Here is a 22456-nt window from a genome sequence, read left to right as displayed (position 1 = left end):
TGAAGTACAACAAGACATATAACCCTTCACAGGTAGAAAAACAATAAGACTGCACCAGAAGAAAGCTTGTGATTGATTCATACATTTATTCATTATCATGTACAAATTGTATTTCGGTGGTACAAAGCTGTTGTAAGACTCCAGTGCTCACCCTCTTGTTGTCTTTATTGCAGTAAAAAAGGGAAATACCAGCATGATCAAGAGTCAAGAGGTACTTTGGCAAATATAAATTATGTGTTAAGAAGGCAAGCAGACATCTCGAGCAATGTAATATGACGGGGTAAGACGGCGCAAAAACATCAATGAGTGCCTTCCATCAGCACTCATGAAAAAAAAAAAAAGAATAAAAATCCATAAAAATATTTCATTTTAAACAACAAACGCTAAAAACACAGACAGAGGAAGAGCCTTGATTTTCTTCCTTTCTTGATTATTACACCAACTCCGAGGTACAGACCCACAGTATGTATGGCTATTGTGAGGGTGGGTGTGAGTGTCTGTGCTTATGTATGAGATGAACTGTATTTTACATATGCATGTATACTGTAAAGGTTTACGTCTGCAAATGCGCGGACACATTTCCATGTCATATCTGTGAACTGTAACCACCGCTTCTACCTCTGACTGGAGTAAACAAAACAGGCTTGGGGGGGCGGGAAAACAATTTGATAACGTTTGGCAGAAACCATCGTGGCTGTAGAAATGAAGATGTGAGTGAGCAATGAGTCAGACTGACACAGCCTGCAAACATTTCTTCACAAGTCTTTGTTCGGCTTTCTGGGTGGGACACCACATGTCGTGCACGTAAACCTTTCTCCAGACTGTACATGGGGGTGAAGGGGGCGTGAAGAAGACTGGGAGAGCAATTGAGTAACAGAAGAAGACAGAGAGGAGGAAATGTAATGCAGAAGTGAGACGAATAGTTGGTTGGGAGGAAAGGAGCTGGTGGCTGCTGGGTGTCTGATGTGTTTCTTGCTGACAGGGTAAACAGTTAGAAATGGGCTGGGGTGGGGAGGTCATGGAGAATACAGGTGGGCGGACAGTTGGGAGGGGTAAAAGAAGGAAGAGGGGAATTTGACTTCACTTGTCCCCTGTTGTCTGATTTTAGAGGTATTGTTGTAGAAAGTGCAGCAGCATTATCTCGTAGTGCTCTCCAGACTCAGGGCAGCGGATACTGTGCCGCTCGTTGGGGTAGACCTTTAAAAATGAAAACAGAGCAATCAACCAACATCAGCAAATTAATTTATAAATTAATACACATGCTCTTTGTGTGTGTACAGTGGGGCAAAAAAGTATTTAGTCAGCCACCGATTGTGCAAGTTCCCCCACTTAAAATGATGACAGAGGTCAGTAATTTGCACCAGAGGTACACTTCAACTGTGAGAGACAGAATGTGAAAAAAAAATCCATGAATTCACATGGTAGGATTTGTAAAGAATTTATTCGTAAATCAGGGTGGAAAATAAGTATTTGGTCACCTCAAACAAGGAAAATCTCTGGCTCTCACAGACCTGTAACGTCTTCTGTAAGAAGCTTTTCTGTCCCCCACTCGTTACCTGTATGAATGGCACCTGTTTGAACTCATCATCTGTATAAAAGACACCTGTCCACAGCCTCAAACAGTCAGACTCCAAACTCCGCCATGGCCAAGACCAAAGAGCTTTCGAAGGACACCAGGAAAAGTATTGTAGACCTGCACCAGACTGGGAAGAGTGAATCTACAATAGGCAAGCAGCTTGGTGTGAAAAAATCAACTGTGGGAGCGATCATCAGAAAATGGAAGACATACAAGACCACTGATAATCTCCCTCGATCTGGGGCTCCACGCAAGATCTCATCCCGTGGGGTCAAAATGATCATGAGAACGGTGAGCAAAGATCCCAGAACCACACGGGGGGACCTGGTGAATGACCTGCAGAGAGCTGGGACCAAAGTAACAAAGGTCACCATCAGTAACACACTACAACGGCAGGGAATCAAATCCCGCAGTGCCAGACGTGTTCCGCTGCTGAAGCCAGTGCATGTCCAGGCCCGTCTGAAGTTTGCCAGAGAGCACATGGATGATACAGCAGAGGATTGGGAGAATGTCATGTGGTCAGATGAAACCAAAGTAGAACTTTTTGGTATAAACTCAACTCGTCGTGTTTGGAGGAAGAAGAATACTGAGTTGCATCCCAAGAACACCATACCTACTGTGAAGCATGGGGGTGGAAACATCAAGCTATGGGGCTGTTTTTCTGCCAAGGGGACAGGACGACTGATCCGTGTTAAGGACAGAATGAATGGGGCCATGTATCGTGAGATTTTGAGCCAAAACCTCCTTCCATCAGTGAGAACTTTGAAGATGAAACGAGGCTGGGTCTTCCAACATGACAATGATCCAAAACACATCGCCCGGGCAACAAAGGAGTGGCTCCGTAAGAAGCATTTGAAAGTCCTGGAGTGGCCTAGCCAGTCTCCAGACCTCAACCCCATAGAAAATCTGTGGCGGGAGTTGAAAGTCCGTGTTGCTCGGCGACAGCCCCAAAACATCACTGCTCTCGAGAAGATCTGCATGGAGGAATGGGCCAAAATACCAGCTACTGTGTGTGCAAACCTGGTAAAGACCTATAGTAAACGTTTGACCTCTGTTATTGCCAACAAAGGTTATGTTACAAAGTATTGAGTTGTATTTTTGTTATTGACCAAATACTTATTTTCCACCCTGATTTACGAATAAATTCTTTACAAATCCTACCATGTGGATTCATGGATTTTTTTTTTCACATTCTGTCTCTCACAGTTGAAGTGTACCTCTGGTGCAAATTACTGACCTCTGTCATCATTTTAAGTGGGGGAACTTGCACAATCGGTGGCTGACTAAATACTTTTTTGCCCCACTGTAACCAATCATATCTAATCTAGAAAATATCTTTTTTGCCTTTGAAGCCACTCATGACCTTCTTTACAAAGGTTGTTTTTGTAGCCTAGCACCTGCTGTTGCTAGGTTACACAAACCATCTCCCTTATCCATATATAACTGGGCCATGAGGGACAAACAAGCGCCGTTTAACCTTTACCCGTGTTGAAGTTGACACTGTGAAGCTCAACACTTCTTGATTTTGATTGGTTGGTGACAGAGAAGTGGTTCAAGAGTTAACTTGTATTTCCAAATGAAAGCACTGAAAGCGCAGCAGGAAAAAGAAGCTGCTTTGCATGATCGCACTGAACGCTGTCGATGCAAAGTGTCACAGCATTGAGGCTGTCATTATGGAAATAGCTGCCCACTGACACTAAAGGTTCAAAATTCAAAACAACAATCCTAATCCTAATATATAATCCAACTACTGTATTATGTTAACTGAAGTTAATTTATTGAACTATAAATAAGTGATACAAGCGAAAATCCTGTGAAAACTAAGATGGCCCTTAGCAGTAAAAGTGCACTTTCTTCTATGTTTCTGGAAGCATGATCTGATATCCAAGTGCTGGTGATGTTATATTATCACCATATAGGCTATATTATCATAATAATAATGTTGGTCCAGGATCAGCCCTGCATCTGACCAGTGATGTTGTTCGATCACTCACTATCACTAACAAACCAACATAAGTGATCAACTGCAGCATTGATCCTGGACAACATGATTGTGATAATGCTGGAACAACATAAACATACACACACACATGTATTATGCTCTTAAGATATGAAACAAACCTGAAGCTGGTAGGGCTTTCCAGCCCGGATTATCTGTGACACTAGAAAATTGGTGTGGAAAAAGTGTACATTCTCATCCAGAAAGCCGTGGAGAATAAGCAAACGGTTGGGCCTGAAGAAGAGAGTTACGATGTGATTAGTTAAACTGCAATGAATACGTGTTCTGAGAACAGTAAAAACATGTTCCCAACATTACAAATGTTTTAAGTGGCACAAAGAGATTTACAGAATGATTACACAAATGCAGTTGTAAAAAATCTTTTACTCTCTCTTTCAGTATCACGTTTTTAAGGTCATCGCTAGAACCCTAAATAGTGAGGTTCCGTCAGGATGCAATCTTAATGTTAGCAGAACTTATTTTACATACAAAAAAATTATAATAATAATAATCCACAGCTTTTGACTTAAAGGAAAACCCTGCTACTGAAACATCAATAACTCAACGTTCCTCAGCTAATGAAAATGATCCAAGTAGCCCAAGGACACAGAGGCAAGGTGTGGCATGCACAAGCACGAGTTCAAGAGTTTAAATGTTTTAAGAGTCACATTTAAAGGTGTTTCATAAGAATGAGACTGATTTTTTTAAGAAGTGTTTGAACTGTCAGTTGCACACAGGAATCGGACTGACCAAATGTGAAGCACATTTAACCAAAATATAACATTAAAGATCCTACAATCGTTATTAAAATGCAGAGACAATATGAGAAACTGCAGAGAATGTGCGTTTTGATTTTAAAAACATTTTTCTTTCTTGTTAACTTAAATAAGAGTGTGTGTGTACTGACTCGCTAGGGAGCTTGTCCACATGCAGCGCCACAGATCCCTCCTCGTAGCCCTGTTGGTTGTTCTCAGGCACATCCATGTAGCGCTCTGTGTAGCCTGTGTCATAGGCCATCCACACAGTCACTGGGGCACCTGCAATAGCCAGCTGTCAGGGATGGAAAAGAAATAACATTAAAAGAAAAAGAATTCATCTTAATCTGGAAAGAAGTCACTTTGCAGGAGAGTAATTGTTTAGGCTTACTGTGTGTGTTATAATACGATTATTAATGGTATATTCTGATGTCATTGTTTTACATCTGATATGCACGCATGTCACAAGAAAAATCTTGATGTATCTGCAGACATCTCTACTTAATAATGACTAATGGCTAACACACTCCAAGACAGACACCATGTGGATGCAACTGGCAACTGCATCACAAATGAGGTTATGAGCAATAAGGAAACGGAGAATTAAGAAATGATTTCTCCACTTTATATTGCATTAAATAACAAATGCCTGCATGTTTTGGGCTATAGGTAAAAGTTTAATATGGTTTTAACAATAAACGACAGCTTGAGGGTAAACAGGTAGTCCAACCTTAAAGACATTGGGTCGCTGGATGAGGCCCATGAGAGAAAGGAAACCTCCATAGGACCAGCCATGGATGGCAACACGGCTCAGGTCCACAAAGTTAAACTTCTCTGCTACATACTGCAGCCCCTCCACCTGGTCTTCAATCTCTACTTGACCCTGGAGAGGCAAACAGAGTTATTTCGGCTGGAGCTTTGACATCACATCTATTTCTTTAATGATACTGGATTATTATTTGTATGTGTCAAACTTTACCATTTTGTTTTTCAGTGCTCCTTCAAATTCAAGGCCCCTCTGACAAGAACCCCTCCCATCAATGACAACCACAGCATAGCCGAGAGAAGCCAGTGTGTTCAGGCGGAGGTATTTCATGCCCTTAAAAGAGTTGTTAACCAACTGCACCTACATATACAAAGACATAATCACATTCTTAGAAACATTTTGTTTACACAGTAATAGACTTTCAGAGCAGCATTTATTAGCCACAAAGGGAAGGCAGCAATGATTAAATCTTATGTAACAAAGCCGTATGATTACACAGTTAGAAGTAAGATGGATAAGATGCAGCTACAAACCTGTGGGCCTCCGTAGACAAAGAGAACAGTGGGGTGTTTCCGCCCAGACTGCAGGTTGTGAGGCTTGTATACCATCCCATAAAGCTGGAAGCCTGACTTCCCCGGAAAGTCGAAAATCTCAGGTGGATTGTAATCTCCCGGACAACCTGGATGACATCAACAAGCAGTCACCAGGTTAGGCATACGCAAACAAGGTTTTATGTAATAAAAAAAAAGTAAATTGTGAAATGACTGGTTCTCTTATATAAAGCTTTTCTACTCAAAGTGCTTCATACAGCATGCCTGAGAACCCTTTGTCAACAAATGTTACAGCAGAAAAAAACCTCAGCACTCTAAAACATTTTACAGAACTAAATGATTGTTTGGGAATAAAAAAATGAAACGTTTTAGTGTTTAAGGTTACTGATACTCTTGAACCTGTACTATATTCCACAGCTGGACTCTGCTGCAGGTTTATTTTTCATTCCCTCAGCCAGATTTTTACAGCTTCAAAACATTGTTTCAGCTAACAGCACAATCATGACAAGCAACTCTGTAGAAGCTCCTGCAATGGGGTGGCGGTTAACAGGGATTTATGTTTTAGTGGGAAATCTTCACCTCAACCACCCCTCTCTAGAAATTTAACTACAGATTGCATCGACTGTGATTTGCTTGTTCGTGCATTGTGCATGTTCGGCTACTTTGAGTTAGTATATTGATTGTTATTCTCTAAGTGGCTAAATACAAGGAAACATAATTCTAACATCAATGTAAGGACTCTCTAATGTCAGTAAATTTCAGGTGGGAAATTGCAGAATTTATCGGAATGGACATGAAGGCAGAAAAAAACAAAACCAACAAACAAACAAATAAAATGCTGTCTATCGTCTGGTGCCACACATAAAACACCAAGATACGGCCACAAGGTAATTACACATAATGCACCTGCACAAGCATAAATGCTAGCAACGATGTCGGCCACTAGATAGTTTACACCGTCTGCAAAAATTCCCAACAAAAGTCTAAATCAAGACTTCTGCTTCAATTCCTACTCTTCCAACAAAGCACAAACTGTTCAAGCTGACACCCATATAATGAAAACTACATTAACTAAAGGTGTAGTGCTAAAAAAATTTATATAGAGCAATTTTCAATCCATTGTGATTAAGGAGCTTGCAAAGAAAAGCGTCTGGACTTCTTTAAGTTGCTTGAAGACGTTTCACCTCTCATCCGAGAAGCTTCAGTTCTAAGGTCAAATGGTGGAGAGTCCCAGATATAAACCTAGTGGGAGTGACCCCCCACAGAGGGACAAAAGGGACAAAAGGGACACTGAAGAAGCTTCCCGGATGAGAGGTGAAATGTCTTCAAGCAACTTAAAGAAGTCCAGACGCTTTTCTTTGCAAGCTCCTTTGACTACGATGACCTGGATGACTGAGAACCTTCACAGACAATCCATTGTGATGGTTTGGTCCATGATAAGTAGTTTGAATTAAAGAGGTTAATAAACTTTAAGCCTTAAATTTCAGGAGTTCCAAAGCTCCCAGAAACAGAAGAAATGTGATGATGTTTAGGATCGTCTCCTGATATGAACACTCACACTTGGACAGACTATCCTCTGCACAAAACTATACTGACACAGAGAGGCTTTGTTTTGTTTAATGCCAGACTTGTAATTTTTTAACTGCAAGAGAGGTTTTAAAAAAAAAGGGAACAAAACATTTACCATGTGAAAACCAAATTTATCAAATCCTTTGAGAGATTTTAAAACAATGACTCTTGGCTGACTTTTCCTTTAGTTTGACAAAACGTCAAACAAGTACTTTTCGTTGGAACTAACCACATAGGCTACGTTCACACTGCAGGTCTTAATGCTCAATTCCGATTTTTTGATCAAATCCGATTTTTTTGTCTCCTCGTTCACACTACAAATAAAATGCGACAGCAAACGCGCTCTAGTGTGAACGCTCAAAGCGGCCCGCATGCGCAAAAGAAGACGTCACACACAACGCGCTCTGTTTAGACCAAGAACAAACAGTATTGTTTGACTGATGGCCGTTAATATAAAGACTTCGGACTTTACGTTTCCCAATTTTTGCTTTAAGTTATTTTGTTATTTACATAATAATGTAAATAACCTAATAATGATCCTTATTGCTGTTTAAGAGAGGAGCGGTGCTTCAAAGGATAGCTGCAGATTTCTGTCAGAATCTGCAGATTATACAGTACAAATAAAATGTTTACGTTGTCTTCCCAACAGTTTCACTGACATCTACACTGGATGGCTAGGAAGCGTTCGCGATGTCTTCTCGGGCGCTGATAATTGGCTTCAGTCTTGTGTCGGTGACGTAAAAGGCGGATTTAATGCGACTTGACCGTTCAAACAGCAGTCGCTTTCTAAAGCATCGGATATGTATCGGATTCAGTACCACATACGAAAGTGACCCAGATCGGATTTGAAAATATCGGATTTGCGCCGTTCACACTGTCATAGCATGATCGGATATGGGTCGCATAGGGTCAAAAAAATCGGATTTGATGCGCTTTCGCCTGCAGTGTGAACGTAGCCTTATAGACAGAGGAATGCAGTTGCTCTTGGATACTATCTCAGTGTACACACTGCTGACAAGCAGTGTCTCTCCGTCTTTAGTACGAGCGATGTTACATGGTCTTTTTTACATCAGGCTCTGTTTACCTGGCGATTCCATCATGCTGGCCCAGAACTCAGGAACCATGTGCAGCGGGTCACCTTCTGAGCCAGTCAGCTTGTAGACGTGAACACAGGGAGGAGTACTCACGTTGCTGTAGTGGCTGACAAAAAAGTCAAAGTTCTGCAAGAAGAGAGAAGAGAAAGAGATGCCTTATAAAGAAGAGGAAGGAAATAAAAGGCAAGAGGGATGCAAAGTTGTATCACTAACTACAACAAAGCCCGACATGAGACACTATCAAGTATGCTGTCAACACTCTCTTTAACCCTCTCAGGCCCGAATTAAGTTTTTTGTTGCTAATGCACAACCAAGTCCTGCAGTGGTACTTCTGAGTAAAAAAACCTCATAAAATATGTATGTGGGGTAATCAGGATGTTAGGTCGTAACTGCCTGCCTGGAGAAGGTTAAACGCTTCCTTCAAGCCAGTGCTTTATTTCTCACTGCTCTTAAGCAGGCAGTTTCTCTCTTTACTTAAACCTTCTATTAGCTGTACTTAATCTGGACTGGTCTTGTTTCCCCAGGTGTAAGACAACAACACTTATATTTATTTATTTATTTATTTATTTTTCATATATTTGAAATGTAATTCTGGCACTGACTGAAGTATTTGTTCCCACCAGAACTACTCAAAACAGTAAAATATGTTAAAGCAACTCAACTGTTGAGCAACATGTTAAAAAAAACAGGTGGATAAACAGCTGGATTACTGAAATTTGCACACAGAGTTAAGCAAACAGGTACGTGCACAAATAAATGATAGTACCTGACTAACAGAGCAGCTATGAGAGAAGCCAGGCTTAGTTAGTCTGACCACATCTCCAGGTGACTCATAGCTGACCACGTAAAGATGATGCTCCAGAGGAGTGTCTCTGGTGCCCTGGAAATACACCAACTTTGTTGCCTCATTGACCCAGATCTAGCAAAGGAAACATTAGAGAGCATTTGAAGGTGAATGAAAACAGCAGCTCTCAGCAAAAATACAGCAATTTCAGATGCCATAAAGTAGTCCATGACAAACCTAAATAAAGCCAGTGGAAAATCTTTGTTTCAAGTAATATATTAAATAGTTTAGAAAAGCTGACACCTAGTCAGCATTGGTGCTGAACTCCAGAATACAAAATACAGAAAATACAGTAAAATGTACATTTCAAACAAACATGTATATTTGAGTGTTCTAGTGATTTTTTTAAAGGTAGCATCAGGTTAACTTGTCATCTTTCAGCTTCAGTAGCATTTGACGGTGTTTGCATGTCAACATGTTTAGACATTTTCTGTCCATCTGTTTTACCCAGACTGAAAACAAAAAAATGCCTGAAACAAGCAAAAATTGAAATTGACTGCAGCAGAAGCCTGACAGAAAATCTCCAGGGAAATACCAAATGTCAGTTGATGTGGATCTGTTGTCAACTTCAGACACTGCAGCACCAGTCTTTTTATAAACACCCTAAAATTAGGATTTAGAATCAACACTCCAAATTCATGATCATTACTTGAGATTAAAATTGAGAACTGCCCAAATATTTTCTTACTGAGTTCACCTGTATCTCTCATAAGTGTGATTTTTTTTCTTTTGTATTTGGCACTCACCTTGGAGCCATGTCTTGCCAACACTTCCCATTCCCCACAGGTCAATGTAACCTCTTCTTTGATTGCACATTTAAAGTCTCCTGGAGGACAAAAAAGTAAAAATCAACATTCTATAATGTAAACGCTAACAGCTGAGTCTAAAGACAAAAGTAATATCAGCCTAAAAAATCTGATTATTTCATTTCAAATCAATGCAGAGGCATCTCCTAGTTTCGTACCCTCTAGGTGCTGGTATTCCTCTATCCAACGGTAGCAGCCTGGTTGTAACTGGGATGTGATTTTATACAGATGGCTGAAACCTGTTTTAGACTCATTTACCCAAATGAAAGTAAACTCATCTTCTGTCGTTTGAATAAAGGGATAGAATATATCGTGAACCTGCAGAAAGAAAGAAAGCGTCATAATTAGAATTTATAAATGTACTTAATCAGTTTATTTTAAAGGTAACCATAGAGAGCTGTGAGAAAACATTTACATTTATCCAGACGTCAGTGGTTTCTTCATAGATTATGTATGGCTGCGTGTTAGTGGGCACAGCCTCCAGACTCTCCTGTCTTAGAGCTGGATCATCTGTCACTGGGATGAAGAGGGCGGGTGGCAGCAGAACAAGTTGCAGTTTCCTCTGACTGCGGTCTAACAGCACTGCCCAACCACTACAACAGAGAGCAGACAACGATCAAAAGACTGATTTGTATGGAATGATGAGCAATCGTGAATGAAAAATAGTTCCCTCCAGTACAACTTCTGTAAAAACTAACGAGACTGTTGTGTACGTCCATAGCTCCCAAACTGAAGCTACAATTTTAAAAGGTTCTCAATCAGATAGTTTCTTATGCTGGTTTATTCTGAGAGTGGCAGAATTTTGCAACACTCACTATTTGCCGTCACTCGTCCATCCTACTCTGGCGATGTATTCTGTCCCAGGAAACAAGGAGTTAAAGGGGGCGACCAGTTCTTTGTCGTGTGTGCTCACTATCTGTAAATACACATACACATGCATACGCACACGTGAGATAAAGATCATGCTAAAGAATGAAGATGCTAAAGCACGTAGAAAAAAAGTGAAGAAAAGGAAGTGAGACACTTGCTCTTCCTTGATGATCTGTCTTGATCTCTGCCAGTTTAAGTGTAGACTGGGGATTTTTGCTACCTGTAAATAAGAGATTAGAAAAAAATACAAGTTGTAGAAATGTGTGCGTATGTTTTCACTACTCTAAATCCTTGTGCATACATTGTGCAAACCTGCACTGACCTGTGCGAGGATATCTGTATGCGTCTGCTTTCCGCTCCTCAAGTGCCGGAGATGGAACATGAATAATTTCTACCTCTGTTTCATCCACCTCTTCATACAGAAGGTACACTGTTTTACCTCCATTAGGGTCTGACGGGAGAAAAACAATTAACGCAATTTATCCAAAGAAACAGAACCTATAACATGGGCTGCAAGAATTGTTCCTTAAGAATTGCCATTGAGCCGAGAACCTACTCGGCTCAACTCAACGCAGCTCGATTCAACTCAGTTTCGGAAGTTTTCCATTACAATTGAGTGCCACCTAATGTACGTGGGGTCGTTATAGCAGTGCAGCTGAAAGTTCAGCGACATTATTTGTATGCAACACGAACACCATAACAATAGAGGGCATCGAGGTGATGGTACACCCGCTGCTCAGTGTATGGCTTTTTGTCAGGCTCGGGGACCACAATGTTTTTTCTCATTGCCAGGTTTAAAAAATGGCAGCTTCGATTTTTGTGAAGGAGACACTCTCATGACTCATCGAGTGACGCCACTGACTGACAATCGGCCGCATGCAGTCTGATGACATCACATTTTTTGGATCAGATCTCAGGTCACTTGGAATCCTGGCCAAGCGGGTACTAAAAAGTACCTGGTACCAGGTACTACCACCTAATGGAAAACCCTAAAAACTGAGTCGAGCCGAGCTGAGCTGGTACTATTGGAAAAAGACATACGGCTGACCTTCTACTGCTGTGGGGCTCCACCAGTAGCCAGTGAAACGGTCAAACTCTTCCTGTATGACAAAAGTTGCTACACCTGCAGACTTGGGGTCCTCCTTAACATTATCTAAACCTGGGAGAAATTGAATAAATTAGCAAATGGGTTCAAATCCATATGCCATATTCATATGCCTAAACACAAAACTGAACATGTGGGATCTCAAAGTTGTTTTCTCTCTGCGCTACAAAGTGAAATTGGATGAGAAAAAACAGGGAAGATGAAGTGCCAAAACAAGACACACACTAATAGTGTGAAATTTGTAAAGCTCACTCAATAAAAATACTGCTTAAATAAAAAAAAAACTGAGTCTTCAGACCTTTATGGCAGTACGTGAGTCGCCTTTCCTCGCCTGTCTTAATGTTGGCTATCCACAAGTCATTATTGTTGATAAAGGCTATAAAGTCTGGATCTCCGGGGCAGATCTTGGGGTCCATACGGGTCCCTGAGCACTGGGTCTTGATCTCCATAGGCTTTACAGGAGCTGACTGCTAAAACCAACAAAAACAGTCTTAGTCAAAAGGAAATTGAATGTTACGTGGACAAAGCGAGAGCCTTATGAAAACATTAACCTGATTCATGAAAAAAAAAAATTGGAAGTTTAGAGGAAAGACATCAGGACAATCAAAAAGAGTTCTGTAAACTAAGTTAACTCCGTCTGTAACATCTGCTGACTTGAAATACTTGTTGAGTTGTAAAGAGAAGCTCAAATAACAGCTTGAGATTGTTGGTCTGCACAGCCAAGTAAATGACAGCAAGTACAGACCACCCATATGGATGCACGTGGTTATTTTCAGTGACTCAGACCAGCTCATGATTTTGTAAAGTGACTCAATGCATTCGAGCTATTGCAATTTCTCCTACCAGTGAGGATGTTGTTGTATGTTTATACAAATCTCATTTATCTATTATTCGACCAGTTTGTTTATTCTTTTTATCTTGCTAAACCCATCAAGATTCAGCAGCAGCATCATGCACTCCAAAAACTCTTTAAATACAGTGTAATGTACAAGGGTCTAAGGAAATCCCTGTTACTTCAAGCAGGTTAAAAAGCTGCATTAAAATTATAAAAGGCACAAGCACAGGGGGAGAAAGACCTGAAGTGCACCTCTGACAAACAATCTAAATGAATCTTAATCCAAGGCCCAAACCGAGTTTTACAGCTTTTACTATTGATAGACATCTAAAACATGTTAACTCTCCCAAGATTTGTAGTCGATACACCAATTTGAAACTCCTATGTCACCTTGTTTTTGAGTTATTGCATTCACAAACTCAGGTGTTCCATTGCTTGCCTGTCTGTCCACCAGGCAGGGTGATAGCATTACCCCCATCAGCCTTTTAGAGCTGATGGGTAAAAACTGAGCTGTACTGTGGAAATTACTTATATTAAGATGTCGGAGGGATTCAATGTGCAGTTACACTTCTTTACACTGACAGAAAGGGGAGTTTCAGTTTCACGGCCCACTTAAGAACAAAGTGGCCCACAACGCAAAGTCAGTCTAACATTCCTGCTCTAGCCATTAATCACACAAACACATGAAATGTAATAACTTATAACATTATTCTATGTAATAACACTATTCACTGACTGTGTGTCTGGAAGAAAGTCTGACAGGAGACTCACAGATAGAGATCATCTCTACCTTGCAGGTATTCCTTGGTATCCCTCTAATTGAACGGATACACAGTATTTAAAGGTTTATGAGCCAAAGTAATGTATTTAACATAACAGTGTCTTTACACAGCTGTACTGATCCATTCTTTAATCAAGAGAATCTAAGAATTGCAAAAAATTGAGCAGCTGTACTCACAATGAAACCATTGTTGCCACCATCTTGACAGTAGAATAGGCTATTACTAGCCTGGAAGAGGAACAGTCCAGTCTGGGAATGGTAGTCATAGGATGTAATACCAAATGCTCCCAAACGTTTACGCTCTCTCAGCAACTCCTCCTCTCGAGAATATGCCCCCTGGTGCGGCGTAGCCTTAGAGCAACAACAGGAAAACATGTGGATAAGATTTGAATTTACCAAAGGGATTTTTAGAGGTTTGCTGTGTAAACCTGTGCATATGCAACGGTACATATATGTAAAAATTTAGGGCTGGGTATCGTCACTGATTTCTAGAATCGATTTGATTCCAATTCACAAGGTCCCGAATCGATTCGAATCAATTCGAATCGGGGAAATTTTGCCTCAGACAGTAAAAAATATTATAATTCAGATCATGCATCAGTACATTTCCATATTTATTTATCTATAAAAAGAAAGCTGACACTTGCGAGACTTTATCAAAGGTGTAAGCATCACAGCAGATGCCTTTGTGTCAAAGTAGCTGATGATAAAACACAGAAAAACATGAAGGTGATTTTCCTGGCCTGGGATTTTATACAAATATTCTGCAGTAGATCAAAAACGAAGGAAAAACCATTAATCAACATATGAACAACACCTGATGCTGCTGAAGTGAAGCAGAGGAAAGTTACAGAGGTTTTATTAGAGACACAGCTAAGCGATTTGCAATTTTGCATAATTTTAAAAAGTTTAAATTTGTTCAGTAGCCTATTGAACGGCAGAAATGAGGCTTTCTTTACAGAAGTAAGTAAAAGGAAAAAAATACAGCAGCTGACAGCGCTGTAAACAACGGTATAATTGTGCGCAAGCGAATAATAAAGAAAACAGATTTTTAGACAGGAAACTGTTCTTGAAGTATACAGAGAGAGAGAGAGAGCTGTGCATGAAGTGTGATTTTATCGTGGTGGAAGCAAAGCAGCAAAAGTAAGAAGGAATCCGTGACGATGTTTATCAAATGTGAAGCGTAATATGCTGCTTCTTTTGCTGCTGGTTCAGTGAATTTTGGTTGAAGAGAGATAAAACCTGCAGCTCAGAATCTAGTGCAAAAAATACGTAAACACAAAGCGCGGACCCGCCAAAGCATCAGAATCAGCGAGCTGTCGGCTTTCAGCCCCGACAGTGTCCGTGCCGTCGGGTGAGAAAGGCAACATCTCACTGATTCTGATGCGTCGGCGGGTCCGCGCTTTGTGTTTACGTCTTTGTGCAGAATCCGTGTACCTGCTCACATTTACTGATTTAGCTGTTTGGTGGTTGTTGAAATTTTGTGAGGTTTAACCTGAGATTCTGGCTTTTCGGGCAAAATAAATTTATATTAAAAAATCGATTCAGGATTTTAATGAATCGATATATTTATATGTAACATAATAAATGAGAAACACATGATTAAACCACCTTCATCTGCCCCATCATCCCTTCATAGTGGTTGGATAGTATTTTGGACTTCAATAACAACATACTGGGTAGTTTGGTTGTGGCACAAACAGAGAGGAGAGAGGAGAGATGGGGAATTCACCTGGAAGTGATCCAGCATCTGTTTCCATGACAACACTAAGAGGGCCTCTTTCCGAATCTTCTTGGGGATTTCTGAGTAGAGTAATGAGTTCTCTCTGCTTCCATAAGGCATTCCTGGTAAGCGCAAAGAAAAGCAACAAAGGCAGTGTCAACAAGAAACAACAGGCATTTCACCGTGACTGTTTTAGTATTATGAGGCAATCATCCTCTGCTGCCTTGAGCAGAAAAGCATGACTGAGGTCAACTGAAAGGAGTACAGTTGAGAAAAAGACAGAAATGACCAATTACAAGCTGATACTGGGCATTTTTGTGCGGCTTACCGAGGTAGTAGAGCCGGTGGGAGTGGGGTCCATTTTCATCATTTTTCTGCACAAACTGGAAGTCATGGGGAGCCTTGTTGGCAATCATGCCTGAGTACTTCCTGCTACAGTGGATAATATCTCGCAGGCCCTCCCAAGAGTGTTTCTCCACAAAGAACTGAGATGGCACATCCTCCATTTCCACCACCTCTGCATTATCCGAAAGGCCGTCCACAGCCGTCATGCTCACAGTCACACAGCTGCACGTTGACATTACAAAGAACTGATAAGTGGTGCAGAAACCAAGGCACACCTACACAAGGCCATTCATTTATTGGAACTGGTTTAAATATTATTCATCCGTTTTTTTTAACCAAGGCAGAGAGACTACATGAACACTGTACCTTGTCCAGATACCGTCTTTATTGTCACAAAGTCTGACCTTCTTGACTCTATGCATTCACTGGTTAACACGTTTGACGTCAGATCTGTAACCAATAGAAGAAGTACAGATGTAATGTTAAAAAATTGTAAATAAAATTAGTTAGCAAATTTGGAATTTGGGTCATCAATTCTTTATAACAAAAGCTAGACACAGTCAAGAAATCTGTCTGCACCAGGCTGTTCTTGTCCCATTAGATTGAGCCACAGTGCATAACACAAATACAGAAAGTGGGCCCCAAACAGAGGGGAAAATGTATCCTTTATTAAGACTTCAAAGGATACTTGCATACTGCAGTGTCCACTAAAGATGTGAAATCCCCTGAACGATTTTTATATGCAAGTCTATGATAGCACAAAAGCAGCTGCCACATCTACAACTCAGCTTCAGGTGAAATACAGGATTTATAGTATAGCCCACATTTCTGCCTTTATAATCTCTGTTTAGTGAGAGATTATATGACGCAAACACCTGTGTGGGGGGATACTGTCTAAACAACCGAGATGCTTTTCTGATGCTACTCCTTTGGTAATTATAGTTGACTAATCTAATATTATGGTGAGGCCACTTACATCTGTGTTTAACAAACTCGCAATCAAAACACCAACCAGCATGTACCACAGAATTCGTATAGATGGCCCTAAATAGCGAATTCAACAATAATTTGTTAATCGTCATGTACGAATGTATAATAGCCATACCGTAAATCTTCGCTTGGATGAAGAACATCTGTAACGTTATTACCGTATGTCTAGTCCTTGTAATCCTCCTATTAGCAATTAAAATTTAACTTAACGTGGCCTCGATCTTACTAAACACGTTAAAATTACAGGGACCTATGTGCCAGTTGTAAAATAATATACGGAAAGAGCCCATTTGAGTCAGGTAGATACCTGACAGCGTTTAAAGGCTTAATATTAAGGATGGGAAATTAGTAGAGTGAAATGGTAAAATAATAATAATAATAATACCGGTGCCGCTGATGGTAACAGTTAAGGTTAGCTTGCCTACAATAGATCTTTGTTCTTGATTTGCAACTACTCACTCACGCCGGGAAAAAACACCGGCAAATTTATTTGAGCGAACATTTCAAACTCAGCCGATGTTACTTACATCATGAGGTGAACAACAAAACCCCAAAGATTTTAAAAACAGGCAGCAAAAGACAGTTATTAAATCGTGTTTGCCTTCGCTGCCTTTTGACAGGACTGTTCCCCTCTGTCATTCTCGCTCTGAAGCTAACAAGCTAGCTGCCGTTAACCGGGCTGGAAGCTAGGTTGCCACAAGCTAGCGGTGTCTGGTTTTCTATAAAAACAGGCTCTGTGAAAGAAGTTAAAATTTAAACCAACACTCACCAATTCGGCCACTGTTTCTTTACCCGGCTTACAAACCTTATTAGCTCGATGTCAATAAACAGTTTTGAGACCGCTAGAGCTTGTATCCATGGCCCAGAATGGCCACACTCAAATTGCAGCTGGCTCTAAGATTCAAGAGGCGGAACATTCGTACTGGTGGAGTACAAACCCGGTGCTTTTTTCAGCCGCACCGCTGTTGCTGCTCTGGTTTCAGCGGCGGCAGGAACTTTGTGGTCAGTATTACAACTGCTCACCTTATTTGAGCATGAACAGCTTCCCAGGTTAGGCGCTGATGCCTGATGTTTAAAGCTTCAAGATGAAGCAGAGACCATGTCAAAAAGGCTGAAAGCCTCTAATTAGCAAGTCACCAATAATTTTGATGTACATAGCATCTTTTGTTTTGTAAAGAAATGTTACATTTCAGGGACTTAGATCATTTCAGCATAAATCAAAATTCAAACAAAAGCACCTTATCTTTGAGTCTTGCATTCATGAGGTTTCTGTCACCATGCCATCTTTAAAATATGCATTCAATTTTCATTTTGACCCATAATGTAAAAGAAAATCAACACAATCATGTTGTGTGGAGCACCCAATTTTTTATTTATACAAATAATACAGCCATTCTACTTCAGAGGGATGAAACGAGAAGAGTGTGTGGCTCCAATACCAGGGCGACCGTGCTTCACTGGCTTGTAGGTGATGGAGAACTCTCCCAAGTAGTGACCACACATCTCAGGCTGTAGAGAGGGGACAAACAACATGTTAAGTACGGAGCAATAGAATTTTATGTGACAGAGATCAGAACAAATTTACTGACGTTTAAACAAAACGGCTTCTCCTCAACAGCTTGAGCAAAGTGTAATTTGATGTGTACAAACAGGGTTGTGGATTTGAAAAATACAATACAGTAGGAATTCTTTTATACAGGATATGCAAGATTTACTAACGTAATGTATGATTCAAACTACTTTTGGCTGTCACCTTCTTTAAAAGGTGGATGCCCTTCCTGACAACCCCAAAGAGATGTGGGCCTACTCCCTGGATCAACACAGGAACCTTTGCTTGTCAGTGTAAACCTGTACACTTTGGAAACACAAAATAACACACTGACTTGGTCACTACCAAAATAGGGAAGCTTGGAGGCATGCAGGATCTGTGCACATTGAAGCTGGCATACTTAAGGGGTTTTACAACACCTGATTATTATGCATCATCCTGCATTCATAATCAATCACAATGGGTGATTTGGCTCATAGCATATTTTACTGTCAACTTAAAAATTGATGTAATTTTTTTTTTTAAATTTAACTGGACAATATGGCAGGTTTAAAATTATGTCCAATACTGCAGTAGATTATGCATCACAGTGTACTCAATGTAAAGCGGTGACTTCAGGAAAACTAGTTTATAGGAAATACATTCTTGGAAAACTGATAAAGACCCCTTAGATTTTTTTTAACCAACTAAGACGTCCCATATTTTCTTTCAATTTAGTGTATCTGTATTTTCCCAGTGTACTAATTATCAGTCATGTTGAATCACTTTGACAACCATGGTCAGATGTAGCTACAGTTCCACATTATATTTTAGTTACATTTGATAAAAACGCTCCGTGAGCCACTTGAGCTGAAAGTCTATTTTTAGAGGGCAATGAGTGAAAACTGAATGAGTTTGTAAATGGGCAAAAGGTCAATTTATTGGTCAGTTATACCTGCTGGACCAATGCACACTTTTGTTTGGGGCCTTTGTTTTTCCCCCAAAATAAATGATAATGGCCTATATGATCCATTTTATTGGATGGGTGCGCTGATTTAGTTCAATGGCAGAAATAAAGCCACCCCAGCTTTTCAAACTGTGCCAATTACCAGACTGACATCTCACCTTGATTTCAACCTGGTTGAAAGTCTTGCCATTGTACACTCCAACCATAGACCCAACCATCTCAGGCAGGATGATCATGTCCCTCAGGTGGGTCTTCACCACCTCTGGTTTCTCCATGGGAGGAGCCTCCTTCTTTGCCTTGCGCAGGCGCTTAAGGAGAGTCTGCTGCTTGCGACGCAGGCCACGGTTCAGCCTCCTCCTCTGGCGGGCGCAGTACAGCTGCATCAGCTGCTCACTAGAGGCAGGACACAGAGGAAAACAATTTAAATCAAGTTTCACGCCTCCAATTCCCAGATGCAAGTAAGAGAAGAAATCACGTGTCCATACACAAACTATTCAATGCTGTCAGACACATAAAGGTTAAATAAAAAAAAAAAATGGCTGCCAATATTAGACAAGTAAATTCTAGTTTCAGTGTCCAGTCTCAAGCCTCTTTATTCAGTTTTGACCTGCAAGCATCAGAGTTGAATAAATCATCTTAAAAATTGGACAATTTTATTTGATTTTCAGTGAGTCAGTATTATCACTTAAACCCCTCTGTGAGTGTCTTACTGTGACAACAAATTACGTTATGTCAGGATGTGCAGTAGTAGTACAGTAACTCTAGTTGACTGAATGACATCACCAGTGACCGTATCAGTTGTGTCACTTACTAGGACATGTCCAGAAGCTGGTCCAGGTCCACACCTCTGTATGTGAACTTCCTGAAGGTACGCTTCTTCTTGATCTCGGTATCCGCCTGGAAGAAACGGGATCACCCCGGTGAGTACGTAGCTTAGCATTTTACACTGATGCTTCAGAATTTAACAGGCGTCACTCATTTTCACCATTAAACGTCTACAGGTCGGTTTAATAACCCATGCACAACCAACTACAGTAATATTATAATGATTATTTTATTTCAGCTACTGCTACGAGTAACGCTCTACCACCGGGTTAGCTTAGCCATAGCTCCGGCTAGTACGGAGGCTGTAAACACAGTTTAATCTTTCATTTGGAGCAACGATTTTCTACTGGATGGTAATAAAAACTGTGGAACTACTCGATGACACAGTCAGCTGTTCAAATCAGCAACTTTAGAGCCCCGATGCATACAGATTGTAGTCTGACTAGCTGCGAGACGGAACAAACACCTACCATCTTGCCTGATGTTCCGGGGGAAAAGAACGGCCAGAAGTCTCGCAAGGCCAGATATCGCGCGATTTCTGGCAAACATCCGGTGATGTTTTCCGGGCGTTGATCTCCTCTGTGAACAGCAGGTGGCGCAGCTGCAGAGTTACTGCAGTTTGTGTCCAGTGTCAGATTTCAACCAACGTGTCCTGTTTTCATTACTGTCTGTGTTACCACAGATATGGCAGGGTTCGTTCTGCTTTTTAGGAGGAGAGAAGAGTTACACAAACAAAAACATTACAGGAAAGTAGTGAGCAGACAGATCTTCGCAGAAAGGCAGTAAAAGTGTTCCGAAATTCTTTAAGTCGGATGAAGTATTTTCAGTTCATGCAGTGTCCCAATTGGCCTCAAATCTTATGAGACCATTTCATTTAAATAACTAAAACTCCTCACGTTTATCTCATGACTACATAGGTCTAGGTCAGAAACCCCGGGACTAAACATACACAGTTGCAGTCAGTAGTTTAAACACACTGGGGGTTATGGGCATGAATATCATGGTAATTTGTGGCTTTTAAGAGTCAAGAGTCCAAGATCATCAGTTCAAATAAATTTACATCAGTACACGTTATTCAGATGTATCACCACTTTGCCAAGGTCTGGAAGAGGACCCAAATTATCACCCTCAGATGAGAGAAAATTGGTTGGGATGATCAGGAACAACCCGCAAACTACAATAAACAACCAATTTGTTGTATCTTCAAGTGTCCTTTTTGGCTTGCCTGGTTTCACCTTGTGTATACAAGTGCTTCAACTTGACTTTGTATCAACAGCTAGACAGTTAACACTTGGACACAGCTGGGTCATCCAACAAGACAATGATCCCAAGAACATATTAAAACTGGTTTTCAAATGGCTAAAGCAGACCAACATTCAGCTTCTAGAATTCACCTCCCCAAAGCCCCGGGCCTTGATCCTATTGAAAATTGAATGATCAAATATTCAGTCAGAATTATTTGTTGATGTCAATTTCTGACCATACGTGTACAGTTTCTAACTGTCCAGGTTTATATAAAACTAGTTAACAGACTACGGATATATAGCAATATGTAACTTATTTTATTTGTTATACTGGGACTTGGTTACTTATTGCAATGTTATTCATGACCCTTCCCATCTTATATTACGTCATCTCTGCCTGGTTTGTTCTATCTTCAATTGTCCTTTTTAGCTTGCCTGGATTTACCTGTGACGGATGTATACATTGTTTCTTGGTTACACATAAATGCTATGGCACAAATTCAAAATATGTGTCAGTCTAAATAACACGCCCAAGTTCACACCCTGTATGGATTTCATAGTGAATAAGTATTGAAAAATTATAGCACCAAATCAATTGTGGTTTTATTGTTTTATTCTGTTTTTATTTTTATTTTAAATATATATATATAGATAGATAGATAGATAGATAGATAGATAGATAGATAGATAGATAGATAGATAGATAGATAGATAGATAGATAGATAGAGAGAGAGATGGGAGTGTTTTGTTCACAGTTACATCTTTATGAACAATCTATTATCTCGAACATAGCCCAGAATCTATCTAGCCAAATTTAATGAAGCTTGGTGAGAGTGTTTTCAGAGGAAGACACCGCTCAATTTTGTACAGATCACTTTCCTTAAAACTGTGAAATAGTACACGGGCTTTGGCAGACATCTACGACCTCTGAATGTCTTTCTAGTTAGACAACTACTGAAAGGGCAAACCACACTGATTGTTGAACTCAGCCTTCATTTGGAGCTCTGCTGCACTGCTGACAAAACAAACACTTGCCAGAGCATTTGAAACCCAAACTTACAGCTGTTAATATGACAGTAGGTGTCTCACAGTTTTCCATGACACATGCACACAGACACACACACACACACACACACACCTACAAGGTCAATATAAAATCAGTTATGCTTTTGCAGATAGTAAATTTGTAAAGCCAAATTCAAACAGCATTTAAATACACGTTTCATTTGACTGAACTGACACCAGCACGCACTCACTGGACAATTCATATGCTACACCAATA

At 40.4% G+C, this 22456-nt stretch overlaps 2 protein-coding genes and 1 long non-coding RNA gene across 3 annotated transcripts in view; 1 reads left to right on the top strand and 2 right to left on the bottom strand.

The window, feature by feature from the left end:
• Window positions 1–66: 66 nt before the first annotated feature.
• Window positions 67–17573, bottom strand: LOC101485502 (dipeptidyl peptidase 9). The gene is made up of 21 exons (XM_076876547.1): window positions 17379–17573; window positions 15986–16069; window positions 15603–15841; window positions 15284–15396; window positions 13729–13902; window positions 12234–12405; window positions 11879–11989; window positions 11153–11281; window positions 10985–11050; window positions 10776–10872; window positions 10376–10553; window positions 10119–10278; window positions 9901–9980; window positions 9077–9229; window positions 8301–8436; window positions 5630–5775; window positions 5310–5456; window positions 5061–5213; window positions 4483–4625; window positions 3698–3809; window positions 67–1197 (listed from the first exon to the last, which is right to left on the bottom strand). The coding sequence occupies exons 2-21, from the start codon at window positions 16039–16041 to the stop codon at window positions 1105–1107; spliced, it is 2658 nt and encodes an 885-aa protein (XP_076732662.1). The 5' UTR covers window positions 16042–16069; window positions 17379–17573; the 3' UTR covers window positions 67–1104.
• A 384-nt stretch (window positions 17574–17957) lies between these two features.
• rps15 (ribosomal protein S15) lies at window positions 17958–20558 on the bottom strand. The gene is made up of 4 exons (XM_004542979.6): window positions 20400–20558; window positions 19916–20001; window positions 19263–19497; window positions 17958–18118 (listed from the first exon to the last, which is right to left on the bottom strand). The coding sequence occupies exons 1-4, from the start codon at window positions 20400–20402 to the stop codon at window positions 18005–18007; spliced, it is 438 nt and encodes a 145-aa protein (XP_004543036.2). The 5' UTR covers window positions 20403–20558; the 3' UTR covers window positions 17958–18004.
• The window catches only part of LOC143413751 (uncharacterized), a 31604-nt gene continuing 29094 nt past the window's right edge, over window positions 19947–22456 (top strand). Inside the window, exon 1 of the long non-coding RNA XR_013094366.1 lies at window positions 19947–20024. This is a non-coding gene — a long non-coding RNA (uncharacterized LOC143413751). The remainder of the gene's footprint in view (window positions 20025–22456) is intronic.

The sequence above is a fragment of the Maylandia zebra genome, linkage group LG18 (genome assembly GCF_041146795.1).
Source record: "Maylandia zebra isolate NMK-2024a linkage group LG18, Mzebra_GT3a, whole genome shotgun sequence".
Classification (NCBI taxonomy): domain Eukaryota; kingdom Metazoa; phylum Chordata; class Actinopteri; order Cichliformes; family Cichlidae; genus Maylandia; species Maylandia zebra.
The sequence above is the reverse complement of the archived record's forward strand: the minus strand, read 5'-3'. Positions and strand labels throughout refer to the sequence as shown.